This window comes from Halyomorpha halys, unplaced genomic scaffold (genome assembly GCF_000696795.3).
Source record: "Halyomorpha halys isolate HHAL.00 unplaced genomic scaffold, Hhal_1.1 Scaffold1034.1, whole genome shotgun sequence".
NCBI lineage: Eukaryota > Metazoa > Arthropoda > Insecta > Hemiptera > Pentatomidae > Halyomorpha > Halyomorpha halys.
The window spans coordinates 275,609-287,937 of NW_027109491.1; the positions used below are offsets into that span (position 1 = coordinate 275,609).

At 28.0% G+C, this 12,329-nt stretch overlaps 1 protein-coding gene across 3 annotated transcripts; it reads left to right on the plus strand.

The window, feature by feature from the left end:
- Nucleotides 1-1,121: 1,121 nt before the first annotated feature.
- LOC106687963 (metallo-beta-lactamase domain-containing protein 1) lies at nucleotides 1,122-9,297 on the plus strand. 3 transcript variants are annotated; one of them, XM_014432168.3, is made up of 5 exons: nucleotides 1,122-1,210; nucleotides 6,769-6,927; nucleotides 7,382-7,546; nucleotides 7,621-7,734; nucleotides 9,077-9,297. In XM_014432168.3, the coding sequence occupies exons 2-5, from the start codon at nucleotides 6,777-6,779 to the stop codon at nucleotides 9,265-9,267; spliced, it is 621 nt and encodes a 206-aa protein (XP_014287654.1). In that variant the 5' UTR covers nucleotides 1,122-1,210; nucleotides 6,769-6,776; the 3' UTR covers nucleotides 9,268-9,297. The 3 variants fall into 3 exon arrangements, with proteins under 3 accessions (XP_014287654.1, XP_014287653.1, XP_014287655.1); XM_014432167.3 differs by having other exon boundaries at nucleotides 1,146-1,348; XM_014432169.2 differs by lacking the exons at nucleotides 6,769-6,927; nucleotides 7,382-7,546; nucleotides 7,621-7,734; nucleotides 9,077-9,297 and adding exons at nucleotides 1,773-1,996; nucleotides 2,109-4,684 and having other exon boundaries at nucleotides 1,155-1,348.
- Nucleotides 9,298-12,329: the final 3,032 nt, after the last annotated feature.

A 12,329-nucleotide genomic window follows, 5' to 3' on the forward strand; every position in this document is an offset into this window, starting at 1 on the left:
AAGAAAATAGTGAACCCGGATTACCTTTTTTTTTGTGTTATGATCTCTTGTGAGATTGTGACTTGTCGTACATCGACCAACCTACGCGCTATCATTGTCTGTTAAAAAAGTCAGATAAGTAAGGCTACAAAGGACGGCGGGAGTGGAGGGTTTGAAGCTGTTTTTCAATGACAGACGATTTCTAAATATTGTTCGATTAAACTATCTTAAAGTCTCCTCTTGCTCTATGGCCTAAATATATATATATATATTATAATTATATATAGAATAATAATATCCAATTCAGAGTATTTTTTCTTTTACTCATTTTTAAATAGCTATCTGTAGAAAACATTTAACTGATTTCTTAAAAAATCTATTGAATATCTTGGAAAATTGTCTGATTTTATTTACTGCATTGAAGCTTTGTTTTAATGTATTTCCAATTTATTTATTTATTGTTTTTTTTTGAAAAATTGTTTTCACCTCCTCTTAAGAGATTTATGAATTCCCGCTGGAGGACTACCGACCTTAATAAGTATAAGAGCAAACCACCCGGTCGAAATCTCGTGTACAATTGTTCTTCCCATTCCAGATTTAAAACCAGCCGATTTTTTCGGCTGGTATAATTCTTCATGTGGGCAAAGGGTGAAATTCAAATCGGGGTGAAACATTATTCAAAGGCGTTACTATACTCGACTTACTTATGAACATTATTCAGAGAGGTCTACTTTCCAAAAATGTAACAGTTTATAGTTTTAGGAATTTGGGGGCTTACTAAAACAATAAACTTGGTATCAAATAATTTATTTAATTTTAATACGGTGCTTTGCTTCTATTAGAACATCCAGTCTCTGTAAAAGTGAATACCAGATCATTTCCCGTATAATACTTTCTTATCTAGTCGAGAGGCTAAAATCCTTAAATTTAATACAAAAAAGTATACTTTTAAATTGACAATTTTTTGACGGCAAAACTTATACGGAAATAAGATAAATGAATTATTCCATTAAAGTTTACAATGAGCTAGAATACATGATATCTCTTGTACTGAATGGAACTGTTGCATGACAAGTAGATGTTAAATAGAAAGTAGATTACATAAAGTATGGACGAATCCCAAAGTACGTAACGATGTAACAAAAAACCATATCAATTGTTAGTTCCTGGCTGCCTTGGGCCGTAGCACGCTGTCATGTTTACCTCTCAGTTAACACCCTGTTACTTTTGAGTGAGTTCTCTGATCAAATTATAAATTGGAACACTTGGAAAAATATTCAGTAATTTCATATTTTTTAAGGTCTAATGAATTCTTGCATTGTGTTTTGACATTACATTTTATCTTTATTAAGAACTTTTGACTGGCAAGGTAAATATACTTAAATTAATTAATCAATTGTATGTAGATGATCCATTATCAAAAATAATAAGTTGTTTATTATAACAAATTTTAAAAATGTGAGAAAAATATATGATTTTTTATTATTAAATTTTGTAAATTTAATCTATGTATAATAACTAACGAGTTGTGAATAATTAACCGTAGATTAATATGAGGAAAGGAAGGTGGGGGGTTGTGGTCAGAAAAAAATTAACACAACTTATTTATTTTTGCACAAATATTTACTTTTATTTGTTTATTTTTTGCTGACCACACCCCCGAACATCTTAAAACTAGCTTTGGTTAAACTCTTTTAAATAACATCAACATTGAATTTACCTGAACATTATGGGGAAATTATTTGTTTAGTTCAGTTGAGGATATATGTAAACCAAATTGTAATTTTTCATAGGTATTATTTTTTTTCTCTGCATTATGGAAATTCAAGATAAATGTTTTGAATATTTGCGATCTGTTAATCCAATTGCCCAAAAAATTGCTGAAGATATTGATAATATTAAAAATAGAAATAAAACACAGTGGAATACTTTAGATCCTAAAGCAAAGGATACAATTATTGATGATGCACTTATTGATCGAAACTTGGTTGAGAAGTACGAAAGCACTTTTGATGAAGTAAGTTCTTTTTCCTCCCATTTTTAAAAATATCAAATGACATTAAAGTAACTTATAAATTAATTTTATAATTTCATTAGATTTTTATGTTAAATTAATTCTTTTATTATAGTATTTTGAAGATTATGGACCTGTTTCGAACTTCTCATGGTTCTCTCGTAGCCAGTTGAATCTTTTTACCCATATCAATGTCAAACCAGATAAACATAAAACTCCTATGAAGAAAAGTGATGTGTTAAGTCCTTTAAGGAAAACGAAAAATACAGCCCCTAAACCATCAGAAAGCACTGGTAAACATGTTAAGAACAAGAGTTCCAGAGACGACAAACCTGAAAAAACATGCTCAAAAGGTTTAGCAAAACCGAAAACACCACCTCCTCCACCTCCAGGAAAACTATCCCTTGCAGAACAGAAAGGGCTGTTAGAACATGGTCAACAAGGAGAAGATATCCCAAAAACTGGTTTTGACTTTTTAGATAATTGGTAACATTAGCTTATAAGATTCATAAAGTTAAGGAATATTTAAAATATTCCTTCAATTATGTATTTAGCGTGTTCATAAATTGAAGCATTGGTTAGCAAAGCTAGGACTTGATCCAAAAAATATTTTATGCATATCAACATTGGACTGAATCACCATGACTGGAACTTTGGTGAACTTAAGTTATTCGGTTTATAAAATAGGAACTTTTAAGACCTGGTTAGTTTAAGTGATGCCTTGTTTATCTTGACTTTTTGGATTTATTGGGTTTATCCCTTGACTATTGAAAGTCTGATGTAAGTGATTACTACAGGTCGATTATGCCGTTAAATATTTTTTTAAAATGTCCCAGTGAATTGACTTAGATTTTATTGTGGCTCTTTGATGTAATTAAAAGAAATGATTGTAACATTTAAAAAATTTATTTGATGATGTTTGTTTGTGTCATTTTTATTATGTATAACACAGATCTGTTTGGATTAATACAATTTTGAATTGAAAATGTTATAGATAAGTGTTTTGCTTTCAAATGATCGATGAAACTGTGATATTTAGACAAAACTAGAATTCAGTCCAAACCCAATCAAGGTGTTATTATGTTTATAATTTTATAACTTTTATTATAATTTATAATTGATTTTAATTATAAATATTAATCAGCCATTTAGATCTAGAAGTAGCATGGTACCAAAGAGTTCTAACTTCCTATGCTATGAATAGTCGAAATTATTTCATTTGGTTTATTTCCAGTTTTGTGTCGTGTATATTAAATAAGTTTTGAGTGATGCACCAAATATGATATAAAATGTAGTGATCATAAAAAAAATCACAATATTATATACTTAAAATGCTTATTTTTTTTCTTTATATGGTAATTCAAAATACTTATTATGAAAGAACATGTAAGTCTAAAAATATAAAATAATGATTCATACTGTTTAACTGTTGTTTTTATTTAATTAATAATTTTAATTTTAAGAATCAATTCTAATTTTAAACTCTGGACCAGAAAAATAATTTGACTTATCTAGGTCTATCGCAAAGGCATGTTCTGTGCACTTACTGATTTGACTGGTATTAGACCATAGAGTGTCATTTATGGAAATGATGGATGAATAAAATTTAATAATTCTTATTATTAGTGGCATCAATCAGTTAATTAATAACTAAAGTGCACTTAAAAGACATAATCTTTTGATAGCAAGCATTGAAATTTGCATCAGAAATTTTTTTTTCCAAATGAATTTGAAATAAAGAAAACCTATTGATATAAATTTCATAGATCAATAAAAAAAGCATGAATAATGAAAGTTCAATGTAAAATGTTTAATATTAAATTAGAACGAGAATAGTTATTTTTATTGCCATGTCTTCTATTTCACCGCCTTCATGTTGTAGGCTATTTTCTATAAATTCTCAAATCTTAGAGGTACCAATGTTGGATTGGTGAATTGTTGAATTATATTGAAAGTTCAATAGTATTAAAAGTTTGTTTAGGAAATTAATTTCTTAAAGATTATTCCTATATTGTACATATTTAATTTGAAGGTATTGAAAAAATTAGTTTATTTATTTTAAACTACTTTCATTCTCAATGCATCTGACTTAAACTATTCCATCTACCATTAATAATATTTATAAATATTGTGATACAATTTAAAATTGTGTAGTAGCTTTTTATAATGATATTAATATCATTTTACTAATTAAATATTTATGAAGAATTTCGTTAACTAACATTGTCTACTTCAAAATAATTTATAAAACTATTCTTTTGTATACTTTTTTTCTAATTCATTTTATGGCATAAAAAATGTTTTTACTTAAATTTTTTGTTTATGTAAAGATGTTTATGATCTAATTGTTGTACATTCTGAAACTCAAACAAAAGATTTGTTCTGTTCATGTGATCACGAAATATTACTTCTGGCTCTAGTTGGAGTATATGAGGATGTTAAACCAAATAAACTAACAATGATTGTTTTGTTTTGTATTTATTATTTAACTGATATTTATTTAAGATGTTCTTTACTTAAATGTAGTTGCTGTTTTTTTTTTAAAGTAATGTTTTATATTTATTTATTTTAATACATTGCATACCAAATAAAGAACCAAAAAAGATTTGTTTATATTTATAATTGTTATTTGTAATTTATTATAATAAAACATAATGTACAGTTTTCTGCTAAATGTATCTTTTAAATATTTTTGATTTGATTTTTTTTAGATGGTTGTACCTTTTCCTTTAATTTCAAACACTTCCTTGGCCGAATGGATTAGACACCATGAAAGACTGCTTAAATTAATATCATCCAGAAAAAAAAAAAAAAACCTTTTGTACCATTTAAAAAATCTATGTTTCATTCTAGAGCACATATGACAGAATTTTGAAAGATAGAAAAAAATATGTTGGTATCCTAAAAAGCCATGGAGGAGACTTGATTTTTCTAGAATGATGCATTGATTTTTATGTGTTTTTAAATTTTATAAAACATGTTTTATTGATTTTTTTGGACTTATCAACTATCACAGCTTATTTGTGCTAATGGCAATTGGTATATTGTTTCCTCCTTTAATCCCGGTACCAAAGCTTCTTTTAAAATATTTAATATATATTTAGAAATCACATTCAGGCCAATACCTGTTACATCTATCTTACACGCTTTTAGGTTTAACCCTTTTTATATAATAATTGGAAGTAGGATTTTAATTGAGCAGATAACAAAAAAATAAGTTCTAATGAATTAAAGTAATGAGAAACAAATAATAAAAACACAGTACTAAAAATAATTATGGTATCAATACATGATTTTTTCTTTCTTCCACAGATCAGCCTTTCAAAAGTAGTATATTTCCAGTGGCAATCAAGTGTAATACATGCATTTTATATCCATCATTAAAAAAAACGTTCATGTGAAACTCATTTTTAGAAGCAGCAGGAGTTTAAAAAACTTTAAGTTGTTATACAAACAAATATTTGTATCTGTGTTTCTTTAAAAAAAAGTCAAGTAACAGATTATTGAAAAAAAAGTTTTTTTATTACAATCCACACCTCCTCCCCACCTCCCAAAACCATGTAACCATTTTGCTTAGTGAAATCAAAGTAATATAAACTCAAACAATGATGTTTTATTATTTATGGAGATACTACAAATTAATAGGATGAATCGTCAAGAGATGTATCAATATTTTGTCAAGTCTGCTCTATTGGTTAATGGAACTCCCTATTGATGAGCAAATCCTAATGTTAGAAATGTTAATATTTGATCCAGAGGCGAGATATACTTAAATATTTTTATTTAATAACCTTGAGGTGAAATATAAAGTTTAAAAAACTGTTTTATGCATATTCATTTAAGCTGTATAATCTACTTGTATATCTATTATTGGTAAAGTAAGTATTTTAAATAACCACAAGCTTACATAAATTTGTTGAGCCTTTGTTCTCCTTTATACTTTAAGAGAATCTACTAAAGTTGATGTGAATAAATTATAATAAAATAAATTAGTATTTTAAATTCATACCTATCTTCAGCACAAAGATAATCAACAAATCTGTTGAAAAAAAATTACATTTGGTGCTTGATGGAGCTAAGTAATTTAAAAGCAATAATAAATTATTTCTTCGTATGCAAACAGATAAAGTGAACAAAATATATCTTCTGGATTTTTTTTTTTAAAGAGCTGGATGAAACTTCGGTTTGGAATGAGATATAAGGCCGTGGTTTTTTAACATGAAGAACTTATTAACACTAATAAGTCAATTTAGTTTGACCATGAGGTAATAAGGTACCATAGACAATAAGGTAAAAGCTCTTTGTAACTAAACTATAAATCTCCATGAAAGAGAAGAGTGGTAATCTAAATCAAAGGAGACAAGACATAAAATTATACTAGTTACAGCAATCATAACTGGTTATAATGATTGGTATTGAGAAGTGCTTCCTTGAAAACAAATAAATCAGTTTAAAACAAAAGAACTAAGTTCTAATCTTTTTTAAATATTATGAAATAACATAACTATATTTACAAATTATAAAATTTTATTACGAATATTATAAATTTCTAAACATTTATCAGACACACTAATATAAATATACTGAATAAATTGATAGATCAATTGTAGTCGAACATGTCATAAGCTACTAACATACACATGCATGCATGCATAATAAATTGATAGATACATAGTGTTATCATTTTATATAATGTTATAAATTATTATCTTCATGACTTATCATTGTATACAGTAAATAATGATCAGCAATGTTTATTGGTGTCTTTTTTTCAGGCAAAAAAATGACATATGAAGTATTAATAATTCATAATGGCTATTCTAAAGTTGTTGAGAGCGGAATGGAGGCGAACTGTACCTGTACATTGATAAAGGGAAAATATAATGTTATTGTTGACACTATGACACCTTGGGATGGTGAACTGATTTTAAAAGGTTTTTAATTGTGATTAATTTTTGTTTATATATTTATTATTTTGTATTTTTGGCATCAAAAAGCTTTGCAGTGAAGTAAAGTGGTAATCCTTCTGGTTTGCATCTATTAATAATTAATACATACTAAATCTTTTACAACTAGGAATTAAAAAAAATAAATTATAATTTAAATTGTGCCATGAAATCTCTCAGAACAAAAAGCTTAGCAACTAAACAGGGATAACTACTAATTTCTTACAGTGATAAGTTGCTTCTGTTCTTTACATTTATCCAATACTTCTTGTCACTCATACCTACTACCACTTGGATAACCCTCAGTATGTCTGTTTCAGTTATCATGAGCCTTAGATTGATTTATTTCCAAATGATTGAGCAGTATTAATGTTGACTTAATTGATTACTATTTTTTATTATAATTTTAGGACTAATATTAACTATTACCATTGATTAACAGGCTTAGAGAAGCATGGAGTACAACCAAATGATATTCACTTTGTTGTTAACACGCATGGACATTCTGATCACATTGGAAACAACAATCTTTTTTTAAACAGTACTCATATCGTTGGCCATTCCATTTCAAAGAAGAATCTTTATTTTGATGACCCATTCAGTGAAGGTACTAATACAAACTGCATATAAGTAAAATATTGGATGTGCCTCAGAAAAAACATGGGATAAATGTGATTTTAGGTAAACCTTATTACATAGATGGGGATGATATCATGATAATTCCAACTCCTGGCCATACTCAAAGTGATGTTACAGTTGTAGTGAAGACAGTGGATGGAATTGTAGCTGTTGCTGGTAAGAACATATTTTAACATTTTATTAATTTTGATTTGTAGAAGACTTGTACATTTGCGATCTATTGTCCACATGGCGGTGGCAAAGCTTAGCTTGGAGCTCTCCTGCAGAATGTAAATATAGTATATAGGTGGAAATGTGTTTTATTTTATTATTACTTAAATTCAATTTTCTTTGTCTTGTACATAAGTTATTTTATTTTTCTTATGTAATTAGTTTTATTTTATATTAATTTTGATATGGATTCATATTTTTATTTGTACAAATCAAGTTAGTATTGTCTTTTATATATTTATTTCTTTATCATTATTATTTTAAATTAATTTTTTTCTTTTAATTCAGTGAGTACTATTATTATTTAAATTTTTTTCTTTTTTCTGTTTTTTTTTTTTTTCTACTTCTGTATATATTTTATGAATGATTATTTGAACACTAATATTTAAATTGTGGCAGATTAAATTCTCTTCAATAACATAAATTAATTAAGATCCATATGTATTTAAGACCTTTTGCCTCATCTACACAGTGATCCATAACTTCTTGAAAATCGGAGGGTATCTATGTCATTTAATGGTTCTTTTGTTCATCAGAAATCATTACATTTATTCTAAAAGTTATTATAATAAAAGAACAGGCTGACATTCCATATCAGCTCTCATCTTATTATTTTTAATAACTAATTAGTGTAAACCATTGGTTTGTTGTAATTCACTGTCAATAAATACCTTACTAAAATAATTTAAGTTAAAGTGAAATAAATTTTATTAGGTCAGAAAGGGGATGAACATAGTCTTTTATACTACTTTTGTTACTTCCTTCTTTCCCAGGAAACCAACCTAGAGTGAATGGAAGCATTTGCCGGCCAGTTTTATTTTTTCTCGGACTTCTCCTTCTATTCAGCTGTTTCCGATAACGTTGGCCCCCAGGTACTTGAAATCTCTAACGTGCTCCAGCTCCTCTCCATTCAGTCTAATTATTTGGTCTCCTCTTTTTTCCCTTCTTCCTATTCTCATTACTTTAGTTTTGCTTGGGTTAATTTCCATTGTTTCCAGAGATTTCTTCCGTTGTTCCTAAATACAATTATTTCATGTGTATGAACCCGGAGTGTATGGCAAGATTGGATTTGATTCTCTGTGACCCAACCAATAAAGCCTCATTTTCATCTTTGCCCTCTTCAATGCCATGTTAAATACCTCTATAAACAATAGTGGGCTAAGACTACAACCCTTCTTTATCCCCTGGGTGCTCTCAAATTCCATTGAAATGTATTTATTATTTATTTATTTGATTTAAAATAAATTACCTAAAATAATAAATTGATCTTATGTCCTTTGATTTTAAGGAGATTTATTTGAAAAGAAAGAAGATTTGGATGATGAATTTATCTGGATGAGTGCTGGAAGTGAATGTCCCGGTCTTCAGAGACATCACAGAAGGATGGTGTTACAATTAGCTGACTATATTATTCCAGGCCATGGAGAAATGTTCAAAGTTACAGAAGAAATGAAAAATAAGTTTTTTGTTAAGAAATAATCCTTAATAATAATAATATTGGATACTTTATGTTATTTTTTCTTGCTTTACCTTATTATATACCATAATTTTTTTTTTTTTTGTAAAATAGTGAGATCTTTTGTTTTATCTTGAAATTAATTTTATTTGATTCAGTTTTGCACTGTTAAGTACCTAATTTTAAATATATACATATACTTATATCACATATCTTTCATTAATCTCAGGACTGTAAACTTTTATTAAAAGTTTTAATAAAAAAATTATAATAATGATAGAATCATTTGATCCAGGCTAAAAGTGGTGCCACGTCATATTTCATATATGTAGATACATAAATAATGGTCAGTCACTTTGAGAGACATAAAAAATGTTTCACTTGATGATGAAAAACTAAAAAAAACAATTTTTTTGTCTTAAAATGATTTGAGCCATGCTCATATTTTTACTTTATTGAATAAATATGCAGTCAGTAGGATAATGAACACAAATGAAACTTGTTTTGTATTATTTGTGTCGAGGTTTTCTAAATTTTAGGTCTTCATCAATGTTCAGTGGGTGTGGGTATTCTGCTTTTAAAAACTTTTTTTTTATCATAAGCTAACACATTTTCCACCCCTACTGGACTGGCTAGTAGTAGTTATTTTTTGTATTTTAAATTTCAGAAATGAGACACAGAAACTTTTCAAACTTGCTGAAATTTTTAAAAAAAAGTATTAGTTTTGCTGAAATAATTTCAAATTTTCAAGTATTTATTACCCTTTCTTAGTGGCATTTCCTCCATCTCTGAGGTTCCACCCACATTCAGAAGCATAAAATAATCCATAAAAGTGTCAGCCTGGCCCAAAACATTTTGAGACAAAAAGAAGTATTTTGTTGTCATCATCATCAGCTAAAACACTTTCCACCACTACCTGACTGGCTGACAGTTAATTTTTAACCATATTTATCAGAAACAAAACCTTTAAAAAAATTGAAGTGGTGACTGTTGGTCTTTCACCCTCTCAAAGCAGGCTGAAGTTTGTTTTCATGAATATTCATAAGTATGGAATTATGGATTACAATATCAGTCAGGCTCAAATCATTTTAAGACAAACAATTTTTTTGTTTGTTATCATTAGCTGACACAGTTTCCATCCCTGAGTCATTGACCATTAGATTTAGAGACCACTATATAAATCTACTGAGAAAACATATCTTAAAAAAGTAAATAAAATGTCTCAATTTTTAACTAATGGCTAGCCGCTTCAGTTAATAACCTTTTTTTAATTCACTATATTTTTTTAAGCTACAGGAGGTTAAACAGCTAGAAGACTGTATGCAAACAAAAGTACGTTTAGAGGTAGCTGAGGACAAAGATGGAAAACTATTTAACAGGAAACCTTTATGTACGACCACAACTTCTTCTCCCAAACACTAAGAAACTGTAAACTTCATTAAAACATCTAAAAAATTGTTGTCTGGTCAATACAGAATCGTTTGTACCTATAAAAATCTTTTGTGAAAATGATGTAATGTCATGAAACTGTTGCGAAGGATTGTATATAAACCATAATAATTTATCTCAGTCTGAATTAAGTATGTGTGTAAAAAGAATTTATTATAACTGGATTTTTTCTTTGGATAACAATTTTTGTTAAATCAATTTATTATTATTTTTTTCTGTTATCTATACAGATACGTGTATTCATTGTTGACAATTGCTATTCATAAAACAAGATTGTTTTTTTATTTGTCATAAGCCTAGACAAAATTAATATAAATCTTTCAAATATAGAATGCAATATCTTACAAAAATCAATAAATATGCTTTAAACATGCCAGAATCACTTAAAGCAATAATAAGACACCATAATTATTGGTAAGGTTGCTTTCATCAATGAGTAAAATATTGTTGGCAGAAATGTGAGACCACATTCCATCAAATCCTAACTTTTCAAGGGTGTCAACATATTCATCATATTGAGTTTTATTTTTATTGTTTAAAATAGCATTTACTAACAAGTGATGTACAAGCAAAGATAAAAAAGTAATAATTAATTTCACTTTTTTGAAGATGGCAGACGTTATTGTTGCATTCACTACTTCTGGTTATACTCATAATTTCAATTATTATGACAATGTAAATATTTAATTTATGACAAAAAGAGGAATAATAATTTAAAGTTACCAAACAGAAGTTCAAACATGATATTTGAATACAAGAAAGTATGAGATACATAATGGATGACTTGGTCGAGGAAAAGTGTCAGGAAATACATTGGTAGGAAGGGCAATAGTCACTTCAAATCATAAAACTGGGAAATAGAGGTGTCCCTAAGTTTCTGAAGAAATTTTACTAATTAAGAAATTAATTTCCTCCAAACTCTCTAAATCTGAATGTTTTTCAATTTATCATAACATAACTAATTCACAACACAGTAGTTAAATCAGAATCAATTTCGTCTATAATATGAAATTTCAACAGGTTCTTATGATAAATATTTCTTCATAAAACACATAAAAAGCCTAACTCTCTTAATCCTCCCTAATTTTACAACTAACAACTAAAATCATAATTAAATTCTTGATTATTAGAAGTTTCTAAAAACAGCTGCATAAATCAAGAAATGTATAAAATAATCAGTACAGTTAAAGGCCAATCGTTTCCTAGGTCCAAAATTAGCTTTAAAATATTTTTAATAATAGTTCGACTAACTGATTAGAGATAGCAGCACCAATCAAGAAAGATACAATAGTATTTTAACTAACCGCCGCAAGAGGCCAGCACCATCCAAACATCCATTTCTAAAGTCTCACAGAAATTTTTTTATTTTGTATTAGGATATTAGGAACTTAAAGGAGCTCAACTGATTGGATAGTCAAGACTTGTGTTGGAACACATAGATTTGTTCCAACACAATCGTAACTTCAGGCGAACTTTTTGAGCTCTTGTGACTTCCTAATATCCTAATACAAAATAAAAAAATTTCTGTAAGACTTCGGAAATGGATGTTTGGATGGTGCTGGCCTCTTGCGGCGGTTAGTAAAACTACTATTCGTATCTTTCTTGATTTGTGCTGCTATCTTTAAACAGTTAGTCA